The 24,471-nt window shown below is 40.7% G+C and overlaps 1 protein-coding gene across 10 annotated transcripts in view; it reads left to right on the forward strand.

The window, feature by feature from the left end:
* Positions 1 to 24,471, forward strand: part of Afdn (afadin, adherens junction formation factor) — a 113,214-nt gene that overhangs the window by 73,136 nt on the left and 15,607 nt on the right. For all 10 annotated transcript variants that reach the window (XM_035440451.1, XM_027401155.2, XM_027401158.2 and 7 more), the window contains 10 exons: positions 423 to 621; positions 3,779 to 3,882; positions 5,377 to 5,463; positions 15,514 to 15,579; positions 15,722 to 15,795; positions 16,267 to 16,385; positions 18,255 to 18,449; positions 18,980 to 19,071; positions 19,430 to 19,615; positions 21,768 to 22,763. In XM_035440451.1, the coding sequence (XP_035296342.1) occupies positions 423 to 621; positions 3,779 to 3,882; positions 5,377 to 5,463; positions 15,514 to 15,579; positions 15,722 to 15,795; positions 16,267 to 16,385; positions 18,255 to 18,449; positions 18,980 to 19,071; positions 19,430 to 19,615; positions 21,768 to 22,763 (2,118 nt within the window). The remainder of the gene's footprint in view (positions 1 to 422; positions 622 to 3,778; positions 3,883 to 5,376; positions 5,464 to 15,513; positions 15,580 to 15,721; positions 15,796 to 16,266; positions 16,386 to 18,254; positions 18,450 to 18,979; positions 19,072 to 19,429; positions 19,616 to 21,767; positions 22,764 to 24,471) is intronic.

Consider the following 24,471-nt stretch of genomic DNA (forward strand, 5'->3'; position numbering starts at 1 on the left):
AAGAGAAGAACCTCTTTTTTTTGTTTGTTTGTTTGTTTGTTTGTTTGTTTGTTTTTTTCAAGACAAGGTTTCTCTGTGTAACCCAGGTTGTCCTGGAACTCACTCTGTAGACCAAGCTGGCTTTGAACTCAAGAGATTCACCTGCTTCTGCCTCCCACTTGCTGGGATTAAAGGTGTGCGTCACCACTGCCCATCGAGAACATCTTGTGGTAAAACAATGTTTTAAAGCCATAAATAGTTGGGAATTAATGAGCCTCTTGTTCTGTCTTTTTAAATAGTGTATGTCTGGTGTGTGGGCACTTTATGAAGCCCACTGTACATGTACTGTTGAGTGTGTTCTACTCTGAGGTCATGTCTGTGACATAGCGAGGTGCTTTCTGCCATTGAGCATCCCTTGATGAGTCAGCATTTGCTTTCTGCAGGATCTCATAGAAAATGTTGTGGCTGTTGCTGAGAACACAGCTGATGAGCTTGCCCGCAGTGACGGCAGAGATGTGCAGTTGGAGGAGGACCCTGACCTACAACTACCTTTTCTCTTGCCAGAAGATGGCTATTCCTGTGATGTTGTCAGAAACATTCCAAATGGCTTACAAGAATTTTTAGACCCTCTGTGCCAGAGAGGTAAATACCATTTGTCATACCTCAGTTGGAGCATGCAGCTGGGTTCAATTGAGCATTGCGCTGGCTCTCTGAATGACAAGCCTGTGGAACTGTGCCGGAGGAAGCTGTGTTCCTATGACTCAAGAAGAGTTTCACTGAGATGAAAGATCTCACATGCCCAGACACAACCGTGTAGGTGTGTTATGTCCCTTCATTGAGCACCTGCTCTCTTCCCACATGGTGCCATAACAAAGGGACCTTTGACTACACCTTTCTCCTGGCAGGGTTCTGAGTGTTCATAGCCCACTGTCTCCCAGCTGTACTGTCATGTGCATGTCACCCCTTGCCTCTGTTCCTTCTTCACAAAGTGGACCAAGAGATATGAGAATGGACAGATTGTCTGTGAGGGAGGCTCTGTGAGTGCTCTGTGTCCTGCTACAGCTTCTGGGGCCACCACATCAGACAGGCTTGTAGCTGTTTCTAGCTTTTCCATGACTGCTTCTGTGACCTTTGATATACTGTTTTGCTGGTGTATAACAATTTAAAAAAAATCAGTTTTTTTTCTTAAAGTATGAGTTTTGAAGCAATACAAATTTTAATCTACTCTGCTACTTTTTTTTTTTTAATGATACAGAGAATAGCAGATGAATAAGAAAATAGACCCTAAGTATAGGGGCTCAATTAAATAACAAATAGTAAGACTAGTGAAAGTACTGTGGCCATAGATAAATGTAGTGAGTGCGATTTTTTTTTTTAAACTTCAATGACTGTTTTACCACAATAATGAATGTTTTAGATAGTATAGTGAAAAACATTCATCACATTGAAAGACTGCCTCTTCTCATGAACTGAGTGGTTAGCAAGGGTAGTTTGTGCCTTAGTCCTCCAAGAGACACAGAGTCCAAGGTGGGGGAAGCAGAGGTGAGGTCATTTAGGAAAGCTATGTGTGAGTTTGAAGGAGAGTGAACAGGTTTAGGCCTGAAAAGCCCTCATTCATGCTACAGATAGACCTGTGACCAGACAGGGAAGAAGAGCCTGGCTGAAATAGTTTTTAACATTGTAGGCAGCCCTCTTTAATGGAAGAACTCAAGCCTATGGAATTCAAGCCCCTTGCCACAGCATGGGGAGCACAGTAAAGCAACTTGACTGCTTGCTATAGAGCTACTTAAAGGTGTCTTTATATGTGCACATCTCAGCAGATCAGGCCAAAACCATGACCTCAAGCAATAGGCACATTGTCCCCAGGATGAGTCTTCTGTGTTACTAACTTCTGTTGATAGGCTGTTGAACTGCTCTTGAGAGACCATGTTTCTAGACATGCTTGCAGGAGCTTTTCCATCAAGTCTGTGACAGAGCCAGTGACTAGGGTGCTAGTGCATTGTAATGGAATATGAGTATTGTACCTTCCCAGTGAAGTTTGTGTGTGAGTGTTGTATCTTCTTGGTGAGAATGAGTATGCTATCTCCCAGGGAGGGTATAAGTGTTGTCTTCCCAGTGGTGGTATGAGTATTGTCTTTACAGTGAGGATGAGTGCCCTGTCTTCATAGTGCTGAGCTGCTGTAGTTTAGGTTTGGATGGGCTTCCTCACTCTTGTCCATACTCACTTAGACATGCTTCATGCTGACACTCAGAACCGTGTTAATTAATATCTTGTAAATAAGTAATCCAGGAGACTAATCTGCTCTGACTTTGCAAATGGACATAATTTATAGTGTGCCAGTTTTGTCTTGTGCACCACAAGTATTTGCCAGCATGGAAACAGTGAGGTCTTAACCTGACGAAGAGTTTCCTTTATATCTTCCCTTAGGCTCTTTTGGATAAGTAATCTTAGGCCATTTGGTATTCCATTCTGGTCTTGGCATCCATATATTATTTCATGCGTGTTGGATGTTTATAGTTCATGCAGCCTAGCACAAAGATGCCTTTAAAGGTATAAAATGGATTGAGTATTATGACATCAGTGTTTCTTAATCTTCACACTCTATTCTTTGTAAACTGATTAAAGAGCTATTGTGTACTTTCAATACCCCCCCCCCAACACCTCAATGCAACACAGTTCTGTGAAAGACTATAAAACCGGCCCAGACCAATGCCTGGGTCGTGATGAGTATGTACCTCAAGCTATGACAAATCAGTTTCCATTAGCAGTATAGTGCAGAGCTTGTTGTGGAAATCTAACATTTGAAAACACAATGTTGACATTTCAAATTTTTAATAGTTATCATTCTCTAAAACATGAGGAAGAAAAGGAAATTCTGGTTACATATCAGTGAAACTACATTATGTTTTTTATTTTAACTGATGTTCTTCATATTTCCCCTTCCAAAACTCTCCAACAAATACATGTCTGTTAACAGCAATCCAAATTATACTCCATTGGTAAAACACTAGGCTAGGGAAGACTCTGGCTAGGGCAGCTAGGCTTCAAACTTGCAGCCGTCCAAATATGGTGAGGGCTTGAGCAACACAGACTGTTCACAACAAGAAGACAGTAGTCCTGGAGCAAACTTAGAATTATGGAAAGCCTATATAATATGATTTTATCAAAAAGAACTGGGGAATATAAAATAAAATTTGACTAAATTAAGATGACATGGCCTTGAATAAAGTTCTTGATATTTTAAATACGTTGTTCTCTATCCCAAATAAGGACATCAGAAATTCTTTGGTGGGAATATCAGGAATCCAGCTAAGGGCCTAGCACATAATTGGCAAAGTGCTCTGCACTCAGTGAAATAGAAAACTAAGGCAGGGGGACGATGAGTCTGAGGCCAGTCTAGGCTACAAAGTAAGTTCAAAGCTCCTGCCTCAGAAAACAGCAAAACAGAACTATTCTTTAAGACTTTAAATGCATCTGAGCTGAGAAAATTTGGACAAAATGTTGTGAGAAAGGGCCCTGCCAACCCCAGGGTGTTGTAGTTAAGTCACTTAACCTAGCCTGGTCTGCATCTTTCTCAGGTCCTTTGTGCCTGTCTTTTGCTAAACAGATGTGTATGTCATTGAGGGTTTTCTTTAAGGTGGATTGTGTAGTTTTGAAAGACTGTATTTGCAGAGCTGTTCGCCAGTTTTCATAGAAAAAGAAAAATAGTTTAATTCAATAATGTGTTTGTTTCCCTTGTTGAAATTATGTGGGATTAAGGATGTCTTACCTGTTTTACAATTACTGTTTTCTTTTTAGGATTTTGCAGGTTGATTCCTCATACACGTTCACCAGGTACCTGGACGATATATTTTGAAGGTGCAGATTATGAAAGTCACCTTATGCGTGAGAACACAGAACTGGCAAGTATTTGAGTTAAAGTCTGAGATGTTCCTAATGACTTTGAAGATGTGATGTAATTTATTCTGTGCATATATGGAATGTTATGATGGAAAATATTAAAATGATTTTCTAATACCAATTTGATTCAAACATTTTAAAACCTTGATTTGTAAAAACACACATATGTACTCCCTGAGCCAGGTTTCTGTACAGTTCTGTGTAGTAATTAATGGTTCTGTAGCAGTATAGAATATTTATGATGACAGTTAGGGCAGCCTACATACATATCTTTGAAACATATTAGTATAACTTTGAAAGATATGACTAGAAACACATTTTTTAGTGGCAAAAATATTTTGTTTTCTGCTGATTTCTATCTTCTTGAATGTGTATCAAATAATTAATGATTTTGAAATACCAAGGAATTTCACTCATCTTAAGGGAAATTATACTTTGCCCAAATAATAGTTTCAAAACACATACTTTTTTATATAGTCTATATATTTATATAAAACTTTAGATTTAAACATAAATCAGAGCCATCTCCTAAAATTTATTGATATATGGACTCACTACTAACAAAGTGACCATTCCTTTTTCTTGACTTCCTTTGTTTTTGCTCAAATTCAAAGAAAAGGATCAACTTCTGATCACAGGATTTTATAGGACAGCAAGTACTTCTTGGATTCATTTGGTTCGCCTTTCAGATTTATTCTCAGATCAGATCTTGATTTATATAAAGCAAAACTTTTAATGTCACATAATTTTGTTTACGTCTTAATAGTTTCTCATGAGCGTTATGCTTGTCTTTTGTTTAGTCACTATCTTTTTGCAATGTGCTGTCTTAGTAGTTAAGCTTTCAGTGTGTATTCAGTGTTTTATTTTTAACCTTGTTCACACTTTGGTGTGAAGTTTGGCATGAGTGTAATACGTGACTTCAATAATGCTTTCCTTAAAACAAAACAAACACGGTCTTTGCCTCCTTTGCCTTGATTGTTCAGCTCAGGGTGTATTTCTTGACCAAGTGCTAGAGATGCTACTTATGAACCCTGTAGTTCTTTATGTTCACCATTTTAAGTAAAATGTACAATTTCCCAAGAGATGAAGTTACATGCTCATCTCTGTTATAGCAATTTTCTGCTATCTTCCCAGTGCAAAATAACTTTAAACTTTCTTTGGAAAACAAAACAAAAGCTTAACAATTTATTTTGAAAGATAATAAGGTAAAAATTGGATTTGGTTTTTATGACTATCTTTCCTAACTTGACACAAATGGCAGCTTAATTTTGTTTCATAGATTAAATCTTAACATTTAAATGGCACTTGTAACTAGATTCATCTTCTAGACTTTAGTCAAATGATGCAGTATTTTGTTTAGCAAATGAAAGGTACCTGAGGGTAGTGGACTTTTTATACCTGTTCTGTTCTTTGTTTATAACAAATTAACTAGCTTTCTAACCATGTGAAAGCACTTCCATTTTTGTCATAAAATGAGCCTCTTTTCTCATCTTTAGGCCCAGCCTCTGAGGAAGGAACCTGAAATAATCACTGTGACTCTAAAAAAACAGAATGGCATGGGCCTCAGCATTGTTGCAGCAAAGGTAGGACTGAGGGGTCCCTGGAGAGCATCTTCTCCCATCCATGACCATGAGTCAGCCTGGACCAGAAGTGACAGGGAGCTTTGTTGCCTTCAGAGTACATGTTCAGCTCTCTTCTGGGAGAAGGGAACATGCTGCCTGAAGGCAGCCACTGGTCTCCTGGTATTCACTGAGGGATGAGCTCCTGCTTTGAAAATGTGGCTAGAGTGAATGGTACCTGGAGATGGAATGAATGGTCTTGGAGGAAGCAGTTCAAAGGCAAGGTCAAGACTTGTTGGGCACCATGAGCACAAGAGAAATAGTTGCATCTGTCACTTTGTCGTAGCAGGTGTCAGATATTTTCAGCCTTCAGTGTATGGCAGTCATGGGTTCTAATGACTGGAGGGTGGATTGGAGCTTAGCATTCAACCCATCTGAGTGGTTGACAACTCCCTCACCCTCCATGTTCTCTTGGCATCTAAGTTCTACTAGTCTGTTAAAGTATGTTTCTTTTTTCTTTCCATTAAAAACATTAATAGTATGACTAGAAGTTATTACTTAAGAAAAAAAAAAAAAGCTTCCACAATCATAGTCAGGTATTTTCAGTGGAATAAATGATTTTTTTAGTGAAAATTTCACATTAGCATATAAAGTAATGGGTTTCATTATATTTTCATAAGTATGCCACTATATTTGACTCTAAGTTATTCCCCCCTCCCATTGCTGATTTCTTGTGCCTTCACCCCACTCTGACTGGTTTTCTTCCCCAAATAGTCTCCCTCTGTTTTCATATGTTATTTCCTTCTCTTTTCCAAATATTATTTTTAGCTAGTATTTAATGACACACACTTAGTTAAGCTGTGGTAATGTTTTGTCCATAATACTGTATCAACTAAAATCGTTTCCTGTGTCCTGTTTCAAGAGACTGTAAAAAGCTTATAAATACCATGTAGCATTATGAGAGAAGAGCATTCCAAATTTCATGATGCCAGTGTATTGAGAAATGTTTTAAATAGTAATAGTAAATTTTGCACATCAGAATTCTGTTATGCTGAATATTAATTAGCAATTGATATTTGAAACTACATTTTTCCATAATTGTGTTTTAAAGATTGCATTAAGTCTGATTTACATACGGTGGGCAAGGGTAAAGGACTTAGTGCTCTTGACTGGGAGCAGACTAAGTCTATGGGCCTCTCTAATACAGGATTCTTGTGTATATCATTCCTTCTTGGATCCTTGCTCTCCACGCTCATTTTCAAAACTAGACACGGGGACATGCCTATAACCCCATGGATCAGCAGGCAGAGGCAGGAAGAAGGTGGAGTTCTAGACCAGCCTGGGATGCAGTCCTGTCTCAAAAATTAAAACAAAGCAAAACAACCTAAGACACAGGTTTATGCTTCTAACCTCACCAGCATTTTTTCTACTAGCTCTCCTGTCCTCTGCTTGTCCTTTGTGATTTCTTTTCTAGTACTTCACACACAGAACTGGAATTTGATCCTTAAGAATTGGCTTTCATTGTCTCTATTAACCAACTAACACTTTTCTCTCTAGTACTGTTGTCCCTGGGTTGTGATAGACAAAAATTAGAACTTTTTTTGTTTTGTTCTGTTTTTTGTTTTTTTGTTTGTTTGTTTGTTTGTTTTGCTTTTTTCAGACAGGGTTTCTCTGTGGCTTTGGAGACTATCCTGGAACTAGCTCTAGTAGACCAGGCTGGTCTCAAACTCGAGATCCACCTGCCTCTGCCTCCCAGCTGCTGGGACTAAAGTGGTGGTGCATCACCACCGCCCAGCCTTGTTTTACTTTTAAAGTGTGTCCTAGTCTCCTTTCTGTTGCTGTAATAAACACTGTGGACAACACCTACTTGCAAAGAGCTTTATTTCATCTTACAGGTTACAGTCTGTCGTTAAGGGACAGCTGGTCAAGAACCTGGAGGCAGCAACTAAAGCAGAGAGACACCATGGAGGAGTGCTGCTTATTGCCTTCTTTCCAATGCTTGCTTAGTTTGTTTTTGTATGTAACCCAGGACCACCTTCGAGGGGTGGCACTGCCCACAGTGAACTGGGGCTCTCCTGCAGTAACCAAGATAAACCCCTACAGACATACCTGCAGGCCAGTCTCACAGAGACAGTTCCTTAGTTGAAGTTCCCTTTCCCCAAGTATCTATAGTTTGTGTCAAATTGGTAAAAACTAACCAGCACAGTGAGCCATCTATTCATTCATTCGTTTATTCAAGACACTAAATTGTAAACTGTGAGTCTGTATTTGAGCTTAAGAAATAAGTTAAGAAAAAAGTTAAGAAATAAGTAGATTAATGAGCATGAGAGTAATCATCCAAGCATGGTGGGATTTAGCTTGTCCTTGGAATTAAGAAATTAGAAAGACAACCCCTCAGAGGTGTGTTGTGGATAGACGTGAGGGCACAAGCAGGGAAGAGTGACCAGTGTCGTGTGCACCATGTTTGAGCAGCCTGAGGTGGTGGGGAGAGCTGTGCTATGCAGGGTTAGAGTTGTGGGCTGACAGGGATGTCTTAACTGCCTTGTTTGCAGCACAACAAAATGAAGGGTTTGGAAGGAGGAAAAAGCATTGATATATGAGATTTTGTGGGCATGACCGAACAGAAGGGCCTGGAACTGTGGACAGGTGTGTTCAGGACTGAACTGGAGGAACCTCTGTGTATACCCACCACAGTTGTCCCCGAAGCTCAGGTTCTGTGGAGTCAGTCAGCTGTGATGGACAGAGCAAAGATCCTGAGCCTCCCATCCTACTTCACTGCTCAAAATTCCTGTTCATCTCTTGTGGTCATGTAACATGTTTCTAGACTTTAGAAAATGCTTGAACCGCTGGGCGTTGGTGGCACATGCCTTTAATCCTCCCTCGGGAGGCAGAGGCAGGCGGATCTTTGTGAGTGCGAGGCCAGCCTGGTCTCTAGAGCAAGTGCTATGATAGGCTCCAAAGCTACACAGAGAAACCCTGTCTCGAAAAACCAAAAAAAAAAAAAAAGAAAAGAAAAGAAAAAGAAAAAGAAAATGTTTGACCCAAGCTCAGAACATTTGCAAACATGAAAGGAAAATGTCAGCCATGGAACCATTTTCTTTCTTGGTTATAGCTGAATTTCTGCCCTAGAGGGGAAACAGTTGAGAGATCAGTCTGTCACTTGTACTACCTACCCAGCACTTAGGAGTACTGCCTCTTCTGCTCTGCAAATTCCTTTTTATCCAATGGCAAAGAACCCTTCAGCTCTGTGGTGTATTGTGGACATAATCTTTTTCTCTAACACTGATGTTTTGCTGGAGAGTGACCGTTATCAGAGTTACTGTTATTTCCAGTTGAAAAAGTCTTCCAGTACAGAATGACTTGATTTCTCTAGACTCCAGTATGACTTAGGTTTTGATTTCCCTGGTGTGGTGTCCTAATGCAAAGAACCTAGTATTTCATAATAGTAGACTCAGGCTTCATCTTGCATCCTTGCCCATTCTTGTGTCTTCTGCCAGGTATCAGGTAGAGAATTAGGACATCCAGCCAAGCTGAAAGTCGTAGTCCAACCTATGTTCCCTTAAACAGACTCCTCTATCTGTTTACAAGAACAGATCTTGGCTTATCGGTTCAGCCTTGTGAAGGTAGGTCTTTGGCAGAATGGTATTCTTTATACTTAAGGTGTAATGTGATCGCTGCCCTTCGGTGTGGAGTGGGGTTGTAGGCTTTGATGGCTCATCTTTGTTGTCACCTTGACTGGACTTAGAATCACCAGGAGACGCCTAGACACTGTCTGAGAGGATGTTTCCAGAGTTAACTGAGCAGGGAAAGTCCATTGCTGTGCTGCGTCACCCCATTGAGTAGTTCCCAGACTGCACAGAAAAGGAAAAGAAGGAATGAGCACCAGCACTCCTCCCTCTGCTTTTTAACTGTGGATGTCATGTGACCAGCCATCTCAGGTTCCCACTGCCATCCATACCCTCTCAGCCATGAAACCATGAGATACAAACAAAACCAAAAACTTACCTTTAAGTTGCTTTTATCAGGTACTTCTGTTATAGCAGGAGAAAAGTAATTTGCAAGTTTTCTGTTCTCATTTCCTGGTAGCTGAGTGGCAGAAGGTAACCACTAACAGAAATACAGGTATACTGAGACCAGACTCTTGTGAGGGAACTTGTTTCTCTCCTGCCTTGTTGAAGAGTTGGTAATTTCTGGATCATGGTCAGTGCTGGCAGATACTTGTTAGATACAGATACGGATACAGTGTAGGGTGGGATGAGCTAGGTGTAATAGGTCAAAGGTCGGGGGGAGATTTGAGAAAAGAACCTTGTTACGACTTGAGCAGCTGGGTCCTTTAGGCAAGGCTGCCAAGAAAAGGAACCTGCAGAAGTTGATGAGGTAGGATTGAACATGTCACATTTGAAATTTGGGGAGCCTGGTAAGATAAATGAATGTGTTTTCTGGCAGTGGATTGGATAATAGAGCCAGAGGGGCCGAGTGTGGTGGTGCATGTCCTTAATTCCCAGCATTTGGGACCCAAAGGCAGGTAAATCTCTGTGTTCAAGGCCAGCCTGGTCTACAGAATGAATTACAGGACAGCCAAGGATACAGAGAAACAAACAAAAAGTTAGAGCCAGAGATGAAATTTAGGAATTGGTAAATGGGCACTTTGAAGGAAATAGTTAAAAATTCTCTGTCAACTGGACAATACCATTTTAGTATACGAAATAGTAGTGTATTAGCCCTTATTTTTTTTTAAAAAATGAGACAGATGATTATCTGTTCATTGTGATCATTTCCATACTATATTTGTCATGTTTATAGTATGGGAAGGAAGGCTCAACAAATGAAAACACAAGTTACCTTGGATGTATAAGCTGGCAGGACAGTACAGTACAGGTGAGAAGTGCATTGTCTCTGTAGCTACAGTAATGGAGACAACTTACCATTAAGATTTCAGATTACATTTTGAATGTAAGATACATGGATATTGTGACCTCTGTACAAGTTAGGATGATCAGCCCTGTCTCCTGCTGAGCCACTTGCACTCTTGGTTTTGTGTGCTCTTCTGGCAGTGCTGCACTGCTCGTCCTGCCTGTGTGCAGGCCTGTTTCTGTGCCTTTAAGACTAGTGATGATTGTCTTTCCTCATGATTGAGAAGGAGGAAGCCGTAGAAAATACTGGTAATAGCTTTTTACTTCCACCCAGCCCTGCTGGTTTTCCTGTCACCCCCAAGTGCCTTTCTATGTCTGGACTTCTGTTGTTTGCTGTAAGTCTGTGTGTTTAACCCAGGCCTTTTCCCTTTTTTAATTGGTGTATAGCTCTGCTGCTGTAACTCTGAACCATGTTTTGATGTTAAGCTCGTCTCCTTACCCTCCCCATGGTGGTTAAACTTGATGAAATCCAGATGATTTGGAAGCAGTGTGGCTTGCAGTCTACTTTCTGAGACGTTGCTTTTGGAGAGGTCAGCATGCTACTTCTTACTCATCTGTGGGACAACACGATGCCGACGCTTCCTGTTTAGTTTGGATTATAAAAATACAAACAATTCCCTTTCATTTTTATAACCCTTTAAAACTTAATAAAGGACAAAGGGAATGAAAATCAGAGTAGCTTGGTTGCATAAGAGTCTGAGTGTTGCATTGGTTTCATCTCATGTTGACAAATGCCGTATAGTGTCACAGCACCCAGCTCAGCTTTGTGGCAGTCTATTCTTGAAAAGCCAGCTGTGCTGGTTGCTGTTGAAACTGAGAGAAGTAGACAACTGGTCTCCTGCTCAAGACTGTGTCCTAGAGATAAAAATGTGGTTCTCTGTTGTTGGAAGGACGGAATCGGTGGTGAGTTTCTACAGGGTGTTGCCCTTAATGTTCTTGTGCAAACGATGATCTTTAAAGAATGCGCTTCATCCTCCACTATGACTTGTTTAAACCTGTTAATAATTAACTTGCTCATGAAGAATGAACCGTATAATGTAGCTTGTAATTGCACACCTAGATAGTTGTTGTTCTCTCTTTATGTTGCAAATACTTAAGGTTCATAAAAATGTGAAGTTCTTATGTTTTCATTTTTTAAAAAACATAAGTTTTAACTACTGCTTATAATATGATAAAATTGCTTTAAATAGTAACTGCTGCTGTGTAATTTCAAGAGCATGTAGTCAGATATTCATAAAAACTTACTTCTGGCACATTGTAGTTTCAGAATAGGCTTTCCCCATAGTCTTTTGTTATGGTGGTGTTTTTAAGAACAAAAAAGCCGTAGAGTTTTTTCTATATATTACAATATCTTATTTAGAATGGTTAATTAGCATCTTGAAGATGTTATAGTTTATTCTTTTAGACTAAATACTTTTAAAAAGTGAGACCAAACTGTAAATAGCCACCTTCTATCTTGAAGTGCAAGTTCCTTATGTAGACTATAATTTAGGTCCTGTAACCCTTCATGGGAAAGACTTGGTTAAAGAAGTGAACTCAGTGTTTTCAGTTCCTTTGGAAAGTCTGGCTGGAGAGATGGCTTAGGATTAGAGCACAGATGCCTTTCCATGGGACCCAAGTTCTGCTCCCAGTGCCCGAGTCAGCCAGTGCACAGCTGCTTCTCAGTACAGGTCCAGGAGACCAGTGTCTCTGTCTGTCTGTCTGTCTGTCTGTCTGTCTGTCTGTCTGTCTGTCTGTCTCTCTCTCTCTCTCTCTCTCTCTCTCTCTCTCTTTCTCTCTCTCTCTCTCTCTCTCTCTCACACACACACACACACACTAATAAAAATGAAAGTCTTTTAAAAATGATTTTTATTCCAAAGTACCTTTGTGGCAGGAAAGGTTCTTCCCAGAAATGCAGAGTTCTTTCTCTTGAAATGACACAGTATCCCTGTGGTTATGGCTTATGAGTTTGGAACAGTATTATGTATGTTTTTGCTAAAAGAAAAACAGTGAATTATATAAAAGGGTAATTTTCCCCACAAGATTATTATTACCTAAGTACTTATTTCTGGGATTGACTGAAATACTGAATTGCATTGGAATATTAATCTAATAATATAATTATAGTTCTTCTAGAGAACCATGTGTTTACTTTGTGACTACACAGAAACAGACCAGCACCCCCTGACACCTCACCCTCATTTAAGGGCTAGGAAGCCAGGCGTATATATTTATACTCTGTGGTCACACTGTAGGCAGCTTTTGGGGGTTCGGCTCTCCCCTTTGAGACTAAGGATGTTCTGCACAGTTCCTTCTGTTGAAATGTCCTCTCCCACCCTGGATCCGTCTTCTGAGGGTTGTGGGCCAACTCATGTCTGTGGAACCCATTTCATAGACCCCCCACCTCCACCCCCCCAACCCTGGCTGCCTCATCTCACTGTTTCAGAGAAAAGAGATGGGTGATGTAGTCATTACTAGTGTTAGTGTTTCTGTGTCAGTGTAAAAGGTAAATGAACACAGTGGAGGTTAGAACTCAACTTACACAATTCTAGCTCAGTTACTTTGTTTACCACCATACTGTTGGGATAACTTACTTATTTTGAGAATTGCTGCAGGTGAAATTTAGGTGAAGAAAGCATTTTAGAACCAATTTAAAAATTAAAGTAGTTGGTAGAAAAAGATGTTTGGAGTGCAGCTAAAAGGTGAGAGGAAAGAGCTGGAGAGCTCACAGCTTACCTACAGCATTTCTGTCTGGGAGTTTCATTTGGACTGCTCCTGGCTCTTAGGTCATCCAGCCCACATTGTTTTGTGCTCTAGCTGGGGAGCCTAGGCTAGGCCTCCACCCCAGAACAATGGGCTAAGCTTGGCAGACACCTCTTCCTCTGGCTTTGTCTCTCCCCCCCCCCCTTTGGGGTTGTGTTTAATGATGTTTTTTATGCTGTTACTGAGGCATACTCCCACACTCTCAGTTGGCAGCCAAGCTGTCTGGAGAATAAGTTCCTTGTGGTAGTGCCTCCCTACTGAAAAGGGAGCTGGCAGTCCCTTTGGAGCTTCTAGAGGAGTTAGAAGAACAGACGGACGGTCTTCTTTCTGGACCTTCACTTCTCACCTGAATAAAATAGGTGTGTACACGAGATCTGTGCATCTCTCTCTAGTCCAGGTTAGGGGTGGTGGCAGTGTCCTTCTGTTCTCTGACATGGTTTATCTTCTTTTGTTACATTCTGTCCTAACTTTCTGCAGGTAAAGTTCAGATAGTTACGCTCTTTTCCCTTACTAGTCCCAGTTCCCTTACCCTACTTTTCCACTGAAATGGAAGAAAAGTATCTATCTGTAGGGTGCAGTTTTAAGATTAGAATATTGAGTTCCTCAGGTATAACTAGGTATCCAGATCCCTGCCTTCCCTGGGCATTAACCTGCTCACTTGCTTTTCTAGGCAGTCTCTAAGAAGGGCGCCAAGGCTGAGCTGTTCCATCTTGAGCATTGTGCTATGGATATGGATCTCAGGTGTTCTCTGAGGGGAAAATGTGTTTTATACCTTTTATTTAAGTTTGCTTAAATCATTTAAAAGTTATAATTAGCAAAATTGATACTACCTAGTTTCTTTAGAAATGTGTTTTCTAAAAGATCTCCTTCCCCTTTCATTCAAGGAATTGATTATTAAATGAGAAGCTCATAGTAGCTGTGTTTAATCTTTTAATTTTGCACTAAGTAGAACATTGTAAACAGTTTTAGGTACCTTTAGACAAAGTTTTTAAAAAATTATTTAGCCCTATGTATTTATATTTCAGTATTCTTACTGCATTTCTCATGGTTGGAAATCAGAATATGTAATGTTAATATAAGTGTTACAGTAAGATGTTGTTTTGACCGTTTTGTACATATGAATTTATTGCTAACAGTGGTAATTACTAATAAACTATAAGACACACCAAAAAATTCCTTTATTCTTAGAGCAGTGCTATTCAGTAAAAATATTGTGGGTCACACAGGTAACTTAAAATTTTCTCCTAGCTATTTTTTAAAGTAATTTAATATTTTCAAAATGTTACTTTAATGTGTAATTAGTATGAAAAGATTAATAAGGTATTTTCCATTCTGTCTTCATACTATGCCTTTGAAGTCAAAATGTTTCATTTTGAACTAGCCACATTGAGAGTACTGTGTAGTTGCATGTGGCCTAGTGACTGTGATATTGGACAGCCGGTTGTAAATGTCTCAGCACCATTTGCCCAGTGCCCATAGCATGGCTCACAGTGGCTGTTCACTCAGAGAATTAAGCGATCATTTAAAAGCTGAGTTTGGAATTAAATAGATCTAGAAAAAAATAAATTTATATAATAGATTACATAGAGTTAGGAAATGTGTCCTAACTTGATTAATTAGAACTATAATTCCCAATCTAGCACATGGTTGCTGAGGGGAACCTTGATTTCAGGGTCATTTCTTACCATGTATATAAAATCAAGTAAAAGTCATACTTACTTTTGCCAAGTTATTTGTCAAAGTTCAAAAAGTTGCCATTATTGGGTGCCTGCTGTGTGTCTGTACCTTTTATTGTGCCACTCAGTTACTTTATATATGTATTTTTAAAATTATTTGATAATTTCATTCATATATACAGTAAAATATGATCATGTCCACTTCCTCCTGGGTTTCCCTGAAAATACCTTCTTTTGACTCCCTGGGCCTGGCTGGTCTGACACTTGCTATGTAAATCAGATTAGCCTAGAACTCACAGAAGTCCTCCTGCTTCTGTTTTCTAGGAATAAAAGCATGTACCACCATGCCGTGTCTGTCTGTGTGTGTGTGTGTGTGTGTGTGTGTGTGTGTGTGTGTGTGTGTGTGTGTGTGTGTGTGTGTGTGTGTGTGTGTGTGTGTGTGTTCCTCTGTCCCATTAAGCCCTGTTAGTGCATCATTGACTTGTTCAGGTAGCTGCAGCTGCTGCAAGGTCATGAATGTAATTAATGGCCATGTCACATGCAGAGGCCAGCATGTCACAACACTTCTCCCTGTCCTTCAGCCTTCAGCTCATTCCATTGCTCCCTCACTCCCTGCCTCCCTCCCTGCCTCCCTCCCCTCCCCTCCTACAATGTCCCTTGAACTTTTCTGGGTGCCCTCCCTCAGTTACCCTCACATGTGCAGTGCAGTTTCATTGTGTTGTTCTGGCCTTGTCTTTGCATAGGGTGCTGGCCAGGATAAACTGGGAATCTACGTGAAGTCTGTTGTGAAAGGAGGAGCTGCAGACGTGGTCAGTATTTGCATTGTGCACGTTAGTGTTGTGAAATGCTGTGCAGTGCTGTAGCTATGGATGCTGTGTGGTGTGAAGGATGTTGCTGTGTACTGACAACCACCTTTCTTTTTCTTTACACCTGCATCCTACGGTGGCTAAGGATGGACGTCTAGCTGCTGGTGACCAGCTCCTCAGTGTGGATGGACGAAGTCTTGTTGGACTTTCTCAGGAAAGGTATGACTAATTGTTAGTTTAAAGCTTAGTCTTAGTGTATTGAAGTGATACTTTACATTTAATTTTGAAATTGGAGTTCAAAAAGTAGTGCTGAAATAGCTTCATTCCCTCACTCACCTTTGCCTTTTTAATTCTAAAATTCTTAGAGTGCATGAATCTCATTTTTCTATTCACTCATAAATATATATTTTAGTCTAGAATATTTTTTAAGTGAATATATAAATACACACACATGCACAAATACCTAGTACTCATACAACTTTTAAATATTGTCTGAGTATTAACATGGAATACATTTACATGTTTTTATAATTAAATTTCAAAAAGGATGTGGGCAGGAGGTAATCTTTCTGAAAGCCAAACTTATTTCCCCAAACAGCAGTTAGGCTTAGGAATTTAAGCATGAATTGTTGAAACACGGGCTTTGACAGTGAGCACTCAGTTTTCTTATATTCTGTGTTTTCTTCCTAGGGCAGCAGAACTCATGACAAGAACTAGTTCCGTGGTCACACTTGAAGTTGCAAAGCAAGGTGCCATCTACCACGGCCTGGCCACCCTCCTTAACCAGCCATCCCCCATGATGCAGAGAAGTAAGAGCTGGTGACTGAAGCCTGGGCAGCTGCCCTGCACTGACCCTGCAGTGTGGTGCAGTGTAGAAGTGACCAAAAGCTGGGGCAGGAGAGATGGCTCAGGAGTTAAGAGCTTCCACCTCTCTTCCAGAGGACCTAGGTTCAATTCCCAGCACTCACATGTTAGCTTACAACTGCCTGCTATTCCAGTTTCAGGGATTTGATGCCCTCCTCTGATCTCCTTGGACACCAGTCAAAGGTGCATGTGTATACATGCAGGCAGTGCACTCATCCATATAGGATAAATTGCTTTTACAAAGGCAGTTATCAGAAGTCCCATGCAGTCACTGCTGTACTGTTACTGCCAAGTTCTTAAAGTAAGAATTTGAGAAAGAGTGCAAGGTGCTCAGAAATACTACTAGGTCAAGATTCATATGGACAACACCCAACCTGAAGCCCACACTTTAGTTCACCCAGCTTCCCCTGGTTCTCAAGAGATCTTTAATCGCAGCCCATTTGTCTGACTGTCTACTCCTGAACTCCCTAGATTGTGTAGAGTAGGTAGGTACTCAGGCACCAGTACAAATGAATAAATTTTGAATTTTAATAGGCATGGTCAGAACATAAAGTCTTTAAAGTGGGAATCTTACTTCATGTTCTTTGGAAAAGATGTATATGCATGTGTTATGTCAGTGGTTCTTTTAGTTCTGCCTGTCCTAAAACAAGGCATGGTTATCTTGTCATTGCTTTTCAGAGAAAATTCAGTTATTTCAACAAGTAATTTATTTGTGGGAACTGATCCTCCAGCTATATTAAACTCTTTAGGAAAAGATCAATATAATTTTAAGGCTTCCTAAAAAATTGTTTTAGAAACTACCAGAGGAAAAACATTGTGGCTCTTACTCTTCTGTGATGGTTGACCCTTCAGATCAGCCTTAATGATGGAGTTTGCTAGATGTATGCACAGTCTGTTAAGTGTAGTTTCATTAGCTGTCTTCTCCCACGTCAGCTTTGGAACATGCACATCCCAGCACCTGACCCCTGTAGTCTGTATAGTATCAACAACAAGAAAGGCATCTGACAGCCTAGAATCCCCTGTTTACTAAAGCAGAGGAACAGCAAGGTATCCTGACAACATCATGCCTTGGCCTGTTTAAGCAGACTGTCATTTAGAAACCCAAAGAGGGAAGTGGGTAATGCATCAGTCGCAGGTAAGCAGATGAGAAGACTGAAGTGAAGACAGGGAGTGGATAATCACAGCAAGTGACGGCAGCCTGGTATGCCATGACTCGGATGGATATTAATAATGTGTTTTATCAAGTGAGAGAAGTGTAAATACCTTTGAGGGTTTTTTTTAAAATTACTCTCAAAATAGTTGTTTTGATACTTAGAAGATACAATTCAGCTGTTAAGAAAAATAATGTCAATTTTCCCCATAGATACATATCAATTAAATATTTTCTAGTGACAATATATTTTATATAAAGCTGTTTGTGATGGCACACACCTTTAATTTCAGCACTCAGGAGGCAAAAGTGGGCCTCCTGATTTCTATGAGTTTTGGACTACTCTGGTCTTCATAGTGAATTCCAGGCCAGCCGTGGCTATCCAGTGAAACCATGGGTTTTGTCTTGTTCTGCTTGCTTGCTTGCCTTTGTTTCTTCAAAGCCATACAAAGTGTGTGTGTGTGTGTGTGTGTGTGTGTGTGTGTGTGTGTGTGTGTGTGTGTGTGTGTGTGTGTGCCCTACTATGCTAAGAACAATTATGAAATTAAGTATTTCAGATGCATGCAGCCTTTGAAACTGCTCAGAGCATTCAAAGAAGACTCTTAAAAACAGTGAAAGGAACAGAGAATGAATGAATGAATCAATCAATCCACTTTGATTTCAGTTTCAGATCGTCGAGGCTCAGGTAAACCCAGACCAAAGAGTGAAGGTTTTGAGCTCTATAATAATTCAGCTCAAAATGGCTCCCCAGAGAGTCCTCAGCTGCCTTGGACAGAGTACAGTGAGCCAAAGAAACTTCCTGGTGATGACAGGCTGATGAAGAATAGAGCCGATCACCGTTCCAGCCCGAATGTGGCAAGTAAGAAGAATCATTTTCTAAGAGTGGTCACTGCCAGAAGGGAGTGGGGCACATTGTACTTTGCTAGTTACTATTTGCATCTGTTGGCTACCTAGAGTAGAGTTTTCATAGAGTTACCTTTGATGGAAATTTTATGTAGAAAACTGTTGACTCAGTGGACACTGTAGATCAAAATCATTGCTAAAGTCTCTGGAAAAGGGTGTCAGATTGCCAGATTAAGTAAGCTGAGGTCTTTTACATTTTAAAGAGTTGCTAACAAAGAAGTGGGAGGAAGGATATTTAATAGAGACTCCAAAAGATGTCAACCAGGCCCTGGCCCTGGCCCTGGAGGGAGCATGTTCTGGGCTGTGGTGGCAGGAGACATGTGGAGGTGTAAAGAGCTGACTTTTTGTATGGCTCTGGCTCTGGCTCTGTGCTGGATATCATGCCAGTGTGATGATGCATGTGATGTGGGTACTACCTTTGAAGGAATGTTGCTATGATTTTACTTATTTAATGTGAACTTGGATTTTCTTGACTGTTTCCAACAGATCAGCCTCCTAGCCCTGGAGGGAAGAGTCCATATGCTTCTGGAACAGCAGCTAAGATAACATCTGTCTCCACTGGAAACCTGTGCACTGAGGTCTGAGAGACTTTCTTACTTGTAGACTGATCTTGTTGTCTATACAGTGCTCACAAGTTACATTGACTATATAACTCCTGCATTTTTGCTATTTAATACTTTCACTTTTAATATACTAGGCATATAAGCTAGTTGTAAATTAATAAATCTGGGGGAAATGAGAATTATTCCTAACAGTAAATCTGGAAAAATTAAAATGTTTCTCATTATTCACAGTGTAGGATCAAAATGTCAATTTTTAGCACAACACTCAGATATGCATGCTTTTTAAACGATTGTAAAATAGATCACTGGTTATTAAGTTAGTCTTTCATACAATTTTAAATAGCTGTTTTTCTTTTTCTTTGCACTTTAACAGGAGCAGACCCCTCCACCTAGACCTGAAGCCTATCCCATCCCTACTCAGACATATACCAGAGAGTATTTTACCTTTCCAGCTTCAAAATCCCAGGATCGGATGGCTCCTCCTCAGAACCAGTGGCCAAATTATGAGGAAAAGCCACATATGCACACAGAAAGTAATCATTCCAGTATTGCAATCCAGGTTAGAAACAATGGATTCACAAAGTTTTCTCAGTTCTCAAAGGGGTATGGTACATGGTTTGGCAGGATAAAGAGAGCGATGGCTGTCCATCTTTTTCTTTAAAAATACTCATTTGTATTTATTTTGTATGTGTATGTGTGAGTGTATGGAGCACATGGGCAGAAGTCAGAGGACAATTTGCAGGAGTCAATTCTCTCCTTCAGCCACATGGGTTCTGGGGACCAAACAGATCATTAGGTTTGACAGCAAGACCCTCATCCCAATGAACCATCTTGCCAGCTCAAGACTGATTTTAAATACAACAGTGAGGTTGTCCTCTTATTTTTGTATGTATGTGTTTAAGTTTGAGGCCAAAAAAAAAGGTTAGGCTTAAATACAGAATACAGAACACCCTAAGAAAAGGAACTCTGTGCTCTCTTAATGTTTGGTGAATGAAAGTGTTGGTAGCATTGAAGGCAAGGCTCACTGACTTTTAGAAGTGAAAAATGAAGTATAGTGACTGACAGAGCTTGCACTTGGTTCTGTCCTGCTAGTGGATCTGGCACTAGGGCTGAGAAGTGAGACATACAGAAAACATGCTATGTTCTTAGAGCTGCTGAAAAAGTGGGTGCCACTGAGGGTAACGGTTTAGAAAGAACCTGGCCTTGTGTGGAAGGACATTTCTGGCTGAAGGAAAAGACCTGGACATCAGAAGGCAGTGCTAGAGTCTGAAGGGAAACAGGGCTCATTAGAAGGTTGTGGAAGCTCACTAAGGAGTTTGGACTTGTGTCCAAATCAGTGAAGATTAGAGATGTCAGTCTGGGAAGTTAAACTGGGAAGTACTATTAGATGTGACTGGGAGACGAAGCCAGCATTGTGCTTTTTTTAAGGAGAGACACAGTCTAGGACACAAAATATGTGTCCTGGAGAGTAAATGATGTGGGAATCCCCAAAACAATCATTCCTCAAGAGAGTGGTCACAGAAGACTTTTTTTTTTTTTTTTTTTTTTTTTTTTTTTTTTTTTTTTTTAGCAGACCTGGGATTAGAGCTGAGCCTTAAAGAATGAGAAAAAGACAAAAAGAGAAAAGGGCTGTGCTCATAAGAGACTGTGCACCTGGGGAAGAGGAGACTTCTTTAGGCAGAAAGTAATCCTCTGGTCTGTTCTATGGGACTGTTCTGCCTTTTCCTGGCTAGAAGCTAGATGTCCTCCTTGCCCTGCCCCGTTCCACATCTTCTCTAGTAGCAAACCAGGACTACACCAGGCAGCAGGTGCAGAGTTGAGTTTTACAGCAGGGCCAAGTCTCTGTTCCACAGATGCATGTAACTTCATGGTGCTCCTTTATGTTTGTAGACTGGCTGTTCTCATGATGAGGGACCTGTGCAAAATTAAGCTGTACCTAAATGGAGTTAATGTTAACATTTTTCCTGTTAGGGTTAAGTGGTAATTCATATTTTTAAAGAAAAAAATAGTTTATTTTTCAGGTTTACATCTTCAGTTTCTGTTCACTATCAAGGCGGGAGAAAGATAATTAATTTACATATCATAGTGATCATTTTAAAAAGGATAAGCTGCTCCTATACATGCCACTTTGCAGGCTTCATTACTAGCCTTGAAGAGGAAACAATACTTGTTTTAATCTTTTTTTCATGCACTCAAAAACTTTATACTCATCAAAGTATGCTATTGCCTTTTTTCTTTGGTAACATTGGAGCTGAAATATCTTAGATGAATGGAACGTACTCTTGCATGCATGGCTCAATCAAAGAGCTCGTGAAGCTAGTCCTGAGTTGTAGAACTCATTCAGAATTGAGCCACGGATGTTTATACAGTGAGTAGTGTATGATAATTAGAATTATATGACAAGAAGTTTTTGTTGCTTTTCTTGGTTTCCACTATGCTCATTCATATGTGGAAGTCAGCTGTGGCTGGTCCCCCTGGAGCCTTTAGCTGCCAGCACCAGATAGCCAGAAGATCTTTATTCCTTTTGTAGACAGTTTTTCAGCTGTGTCATTTGGCCATTGAACCATAAAGCAGTCTGTTGTGGTTGCACACTCATTCCACCCTTTTTGTAGTCTGTCTTCTCTTCTCCTTGTGAGGGTGAAACATTCGTGAAATCTGGTCATTTCTTTGGTGAATCCCTGAAGTATGAGTTTCCTTTTTTTTCTTCTCAGCGTGTTACCCGTTCCCAGGAAGAGCTTCGAGAAGAGAAGGTTTACCAACTTGAGCGGCATCGAGTAGAGGCTGGCATGGACCGCAAGTGTGACAGTGACATGTGGATCAATCAGAGCTCCTCAGTGGATTCCAGCACATCCAGCCAAGAACACCTGAACCATTCTTCCAAGTCAGTCACCCCTGCTTCCACTCTGACTAAAAGCGGTCCCGGGCGATGGAAAACTCCAGCAGCAGTACTGCCCACCCCTGTTGCTGTCTCCCAGCCCATTCGAACAGACCTACCTCCCCCACCCCCTCCGCCTCCTATCCACTACACCAGTGATTTTGATGGCATTCCAGTGGACTTGCCCCTCCCACCTCCTCCTGCCAACCAGGTAGGACCCCAGTCTGCTCAGGTGGCGGCTGCAGAGAGGAAAAAGAGAGAAGAACATCAACGGTGGTATGAGAAAGAGAAGGCCCGCCTCGAGGAGGAACGGGAGAGGAAGCGCAGGGAGCAGGAGCGGAAGTTGGGGCAGATGCGCACACAGTCCCTGAACCCTGCTTCCTTCTCTCCTTTGGCCACACAGGCCAAGCCAGAAAAGCCTTCCACACTGCAGAGGCCCCAAGAGACAGTCATTCGGGAGCTGCAGCCCCAGCAGCAGCCCCGCACGATTGAGCGTAGGGACCTGCAGTACATAACCATCAGTAAAGAAGAACTGTCCTCTGGGGACAGTCTGTCTCCAGACCCCTGGAAACGAGATGCCAGGGAGAAGCTGGAGAAGCAACAGCAAATGCACATTGTCGATATGCTGAGCAAGGAGATCCAGGAGCTGCAAAACAAGGTGGACCGCACTGCAGAGGAGAGTGACCGCCTGCGGAAGCTCATGCTGGAGTGGCAGTTCCAGAAGAGACTGCAAGAGTCCAAGCAGAAGGATGAGGATGATGAGGAAGAGGAAGATGATGATGTGGACACCATGCTGATCATGCAGCGTCTGGAGGCTGAGCGGAGAGCCAGGGTAAAGGGGAAAGGCCTTGGTTGTGCGTATCTGTGCTCCCTATGGTATTTTCTGGGTGTTTCTGTGGAAACGGCTATTTTCACAATTGTAAGGAAGAGTTAAGAGGCCCCTGGTTTCTCCTGCTCACTCTGGCTGACGTTGCAGGAATGAGCCAGACCCCTAGGGATTCGTTGTTTTAATTAGCCAGCCCCATAGTTATCCTCACTACACTTCAGTTGAGAAAACAAGTACTTACTAATGACCACTCACAGCTGTGATCAGGGCTTGGCAGCGGTCGATTACAGGGCCAGATGGTAAATACCTGAGATTTGGTGGGCTATGTAAAGTATAAAGGCCGCTTGGCTCTGCTGTGAGCAAAGCAGCCACAGTTGTCATGCAGACACTGAACTTGGCTAATGTGCCAGGGCAGTCAGAGAAAGTTCTGGTCCTGATGCTGATTATGAGCAGAGGAAACTTGAGCACATCACCTCTGAAGTTCAGTGTCATTACCAGACGTAGGATCTGTGCATTTATTTTACTGTTGATACAACAAATAATTTAATTTACTAATTAAGATACTAACAACTTTGAGTATAATTTATATGTCCATATTACAAACATAATTTAATTATTTTTAATTATTTTTGTTGCAATTACAAATTCTGTAGGTAAAATTTAAATTAGCCTAATGCAAGTAAGTTCTTAAAATGTCAAATTTTGGGTGAAAACTAGATTCTTTGCTCCCTTTCAGGCATGGTTGTTCAGAGGCATTTATTGTTATTAACTTGGGCACTTGATATTAACTTGTGGAGAGTGCTGTTGTCTGTCATGTTACTGAGTTTTATTGATACTTTTTTTTATCGATACAATTTTTTTCTGATTTTTTTCTTTCTTTAATGTTGTGCATGAAAGGGGTTGTTAAAACAGCTGTTAGGTTAGACATCTTACTCCAAAGGCATGATGAAATTTAATCTTTGATGCTGTTGTAAGTAAAAGTTCAGTAGTGTAAGCATTCCCTTTTCAGCTTGCTCTGTGAATTTTACTTGAAGACTCACACACATACTTCATATATACATATACTAAAGCATATACACATATGTTGCTCTGATTCAGTTTAAATACATTTTAGATACTGGCTTTCTTAAATGAGACCAGAATGTAATTTTTAACAATTACATTATTTTACTAATATTTTTCTAGTATCCTTAGTAAATATTCTTAAAAATAACTACATCACCACATCAACCATTTTATCTGAAAGAGCAGCTGATGACTGGGACTTCTACTATAAGGAAACCCTGAGTAGTTTTCACTGTGCTTATGGTCAGAACTTTCAGGCACTGGCCAGAACCGATATATCCCTCTCTACCCTGCCTGGCTAGTGATTTGTAACTTTGTATCACCCTCATGCCAAGACACAGGAAGTGGGTGGCTGCTGCTGTTCATGGCCCATCACACAGCATGATCCTTTGACTTCCTTTGAGAAGGAAGCCACTTTGAGCTGAGCCCAATAGTGAACAGTTAGCCACTACATTGTAACATCTCAGTAACCTTTTCTGTGAGGATGAAATTTTTAATGAAGATTTGTCATAGTTTTGCAAAATTGCTACTACTTTGAATATTTTGAAGCCCTTAGTATGGATTATGATGCTTGGAAAATTTTTATGTTGATTTAGTAAAAAGTAATTTCATTTTAATAATTATATTTAGTTTAATAACCTTAGTCTCC

Source organism: Cricetulus griseus, chromosome 2 (genome assembly GCF_003668045.3).
Source record: "Cricetulus griseus strain 17A/GY chromosome 2, alternate assembly CriGri-PICRH-1.0, whole genome shotgun sequence".
In the NCBI taxonomy this organism is placed as follows: domain Eukaryota; kingdom Metazoa; phylum Chordata; class Mammalia; order Rodentia; family Cricetidae; genus Cricetulus; species Cricetulus griseus.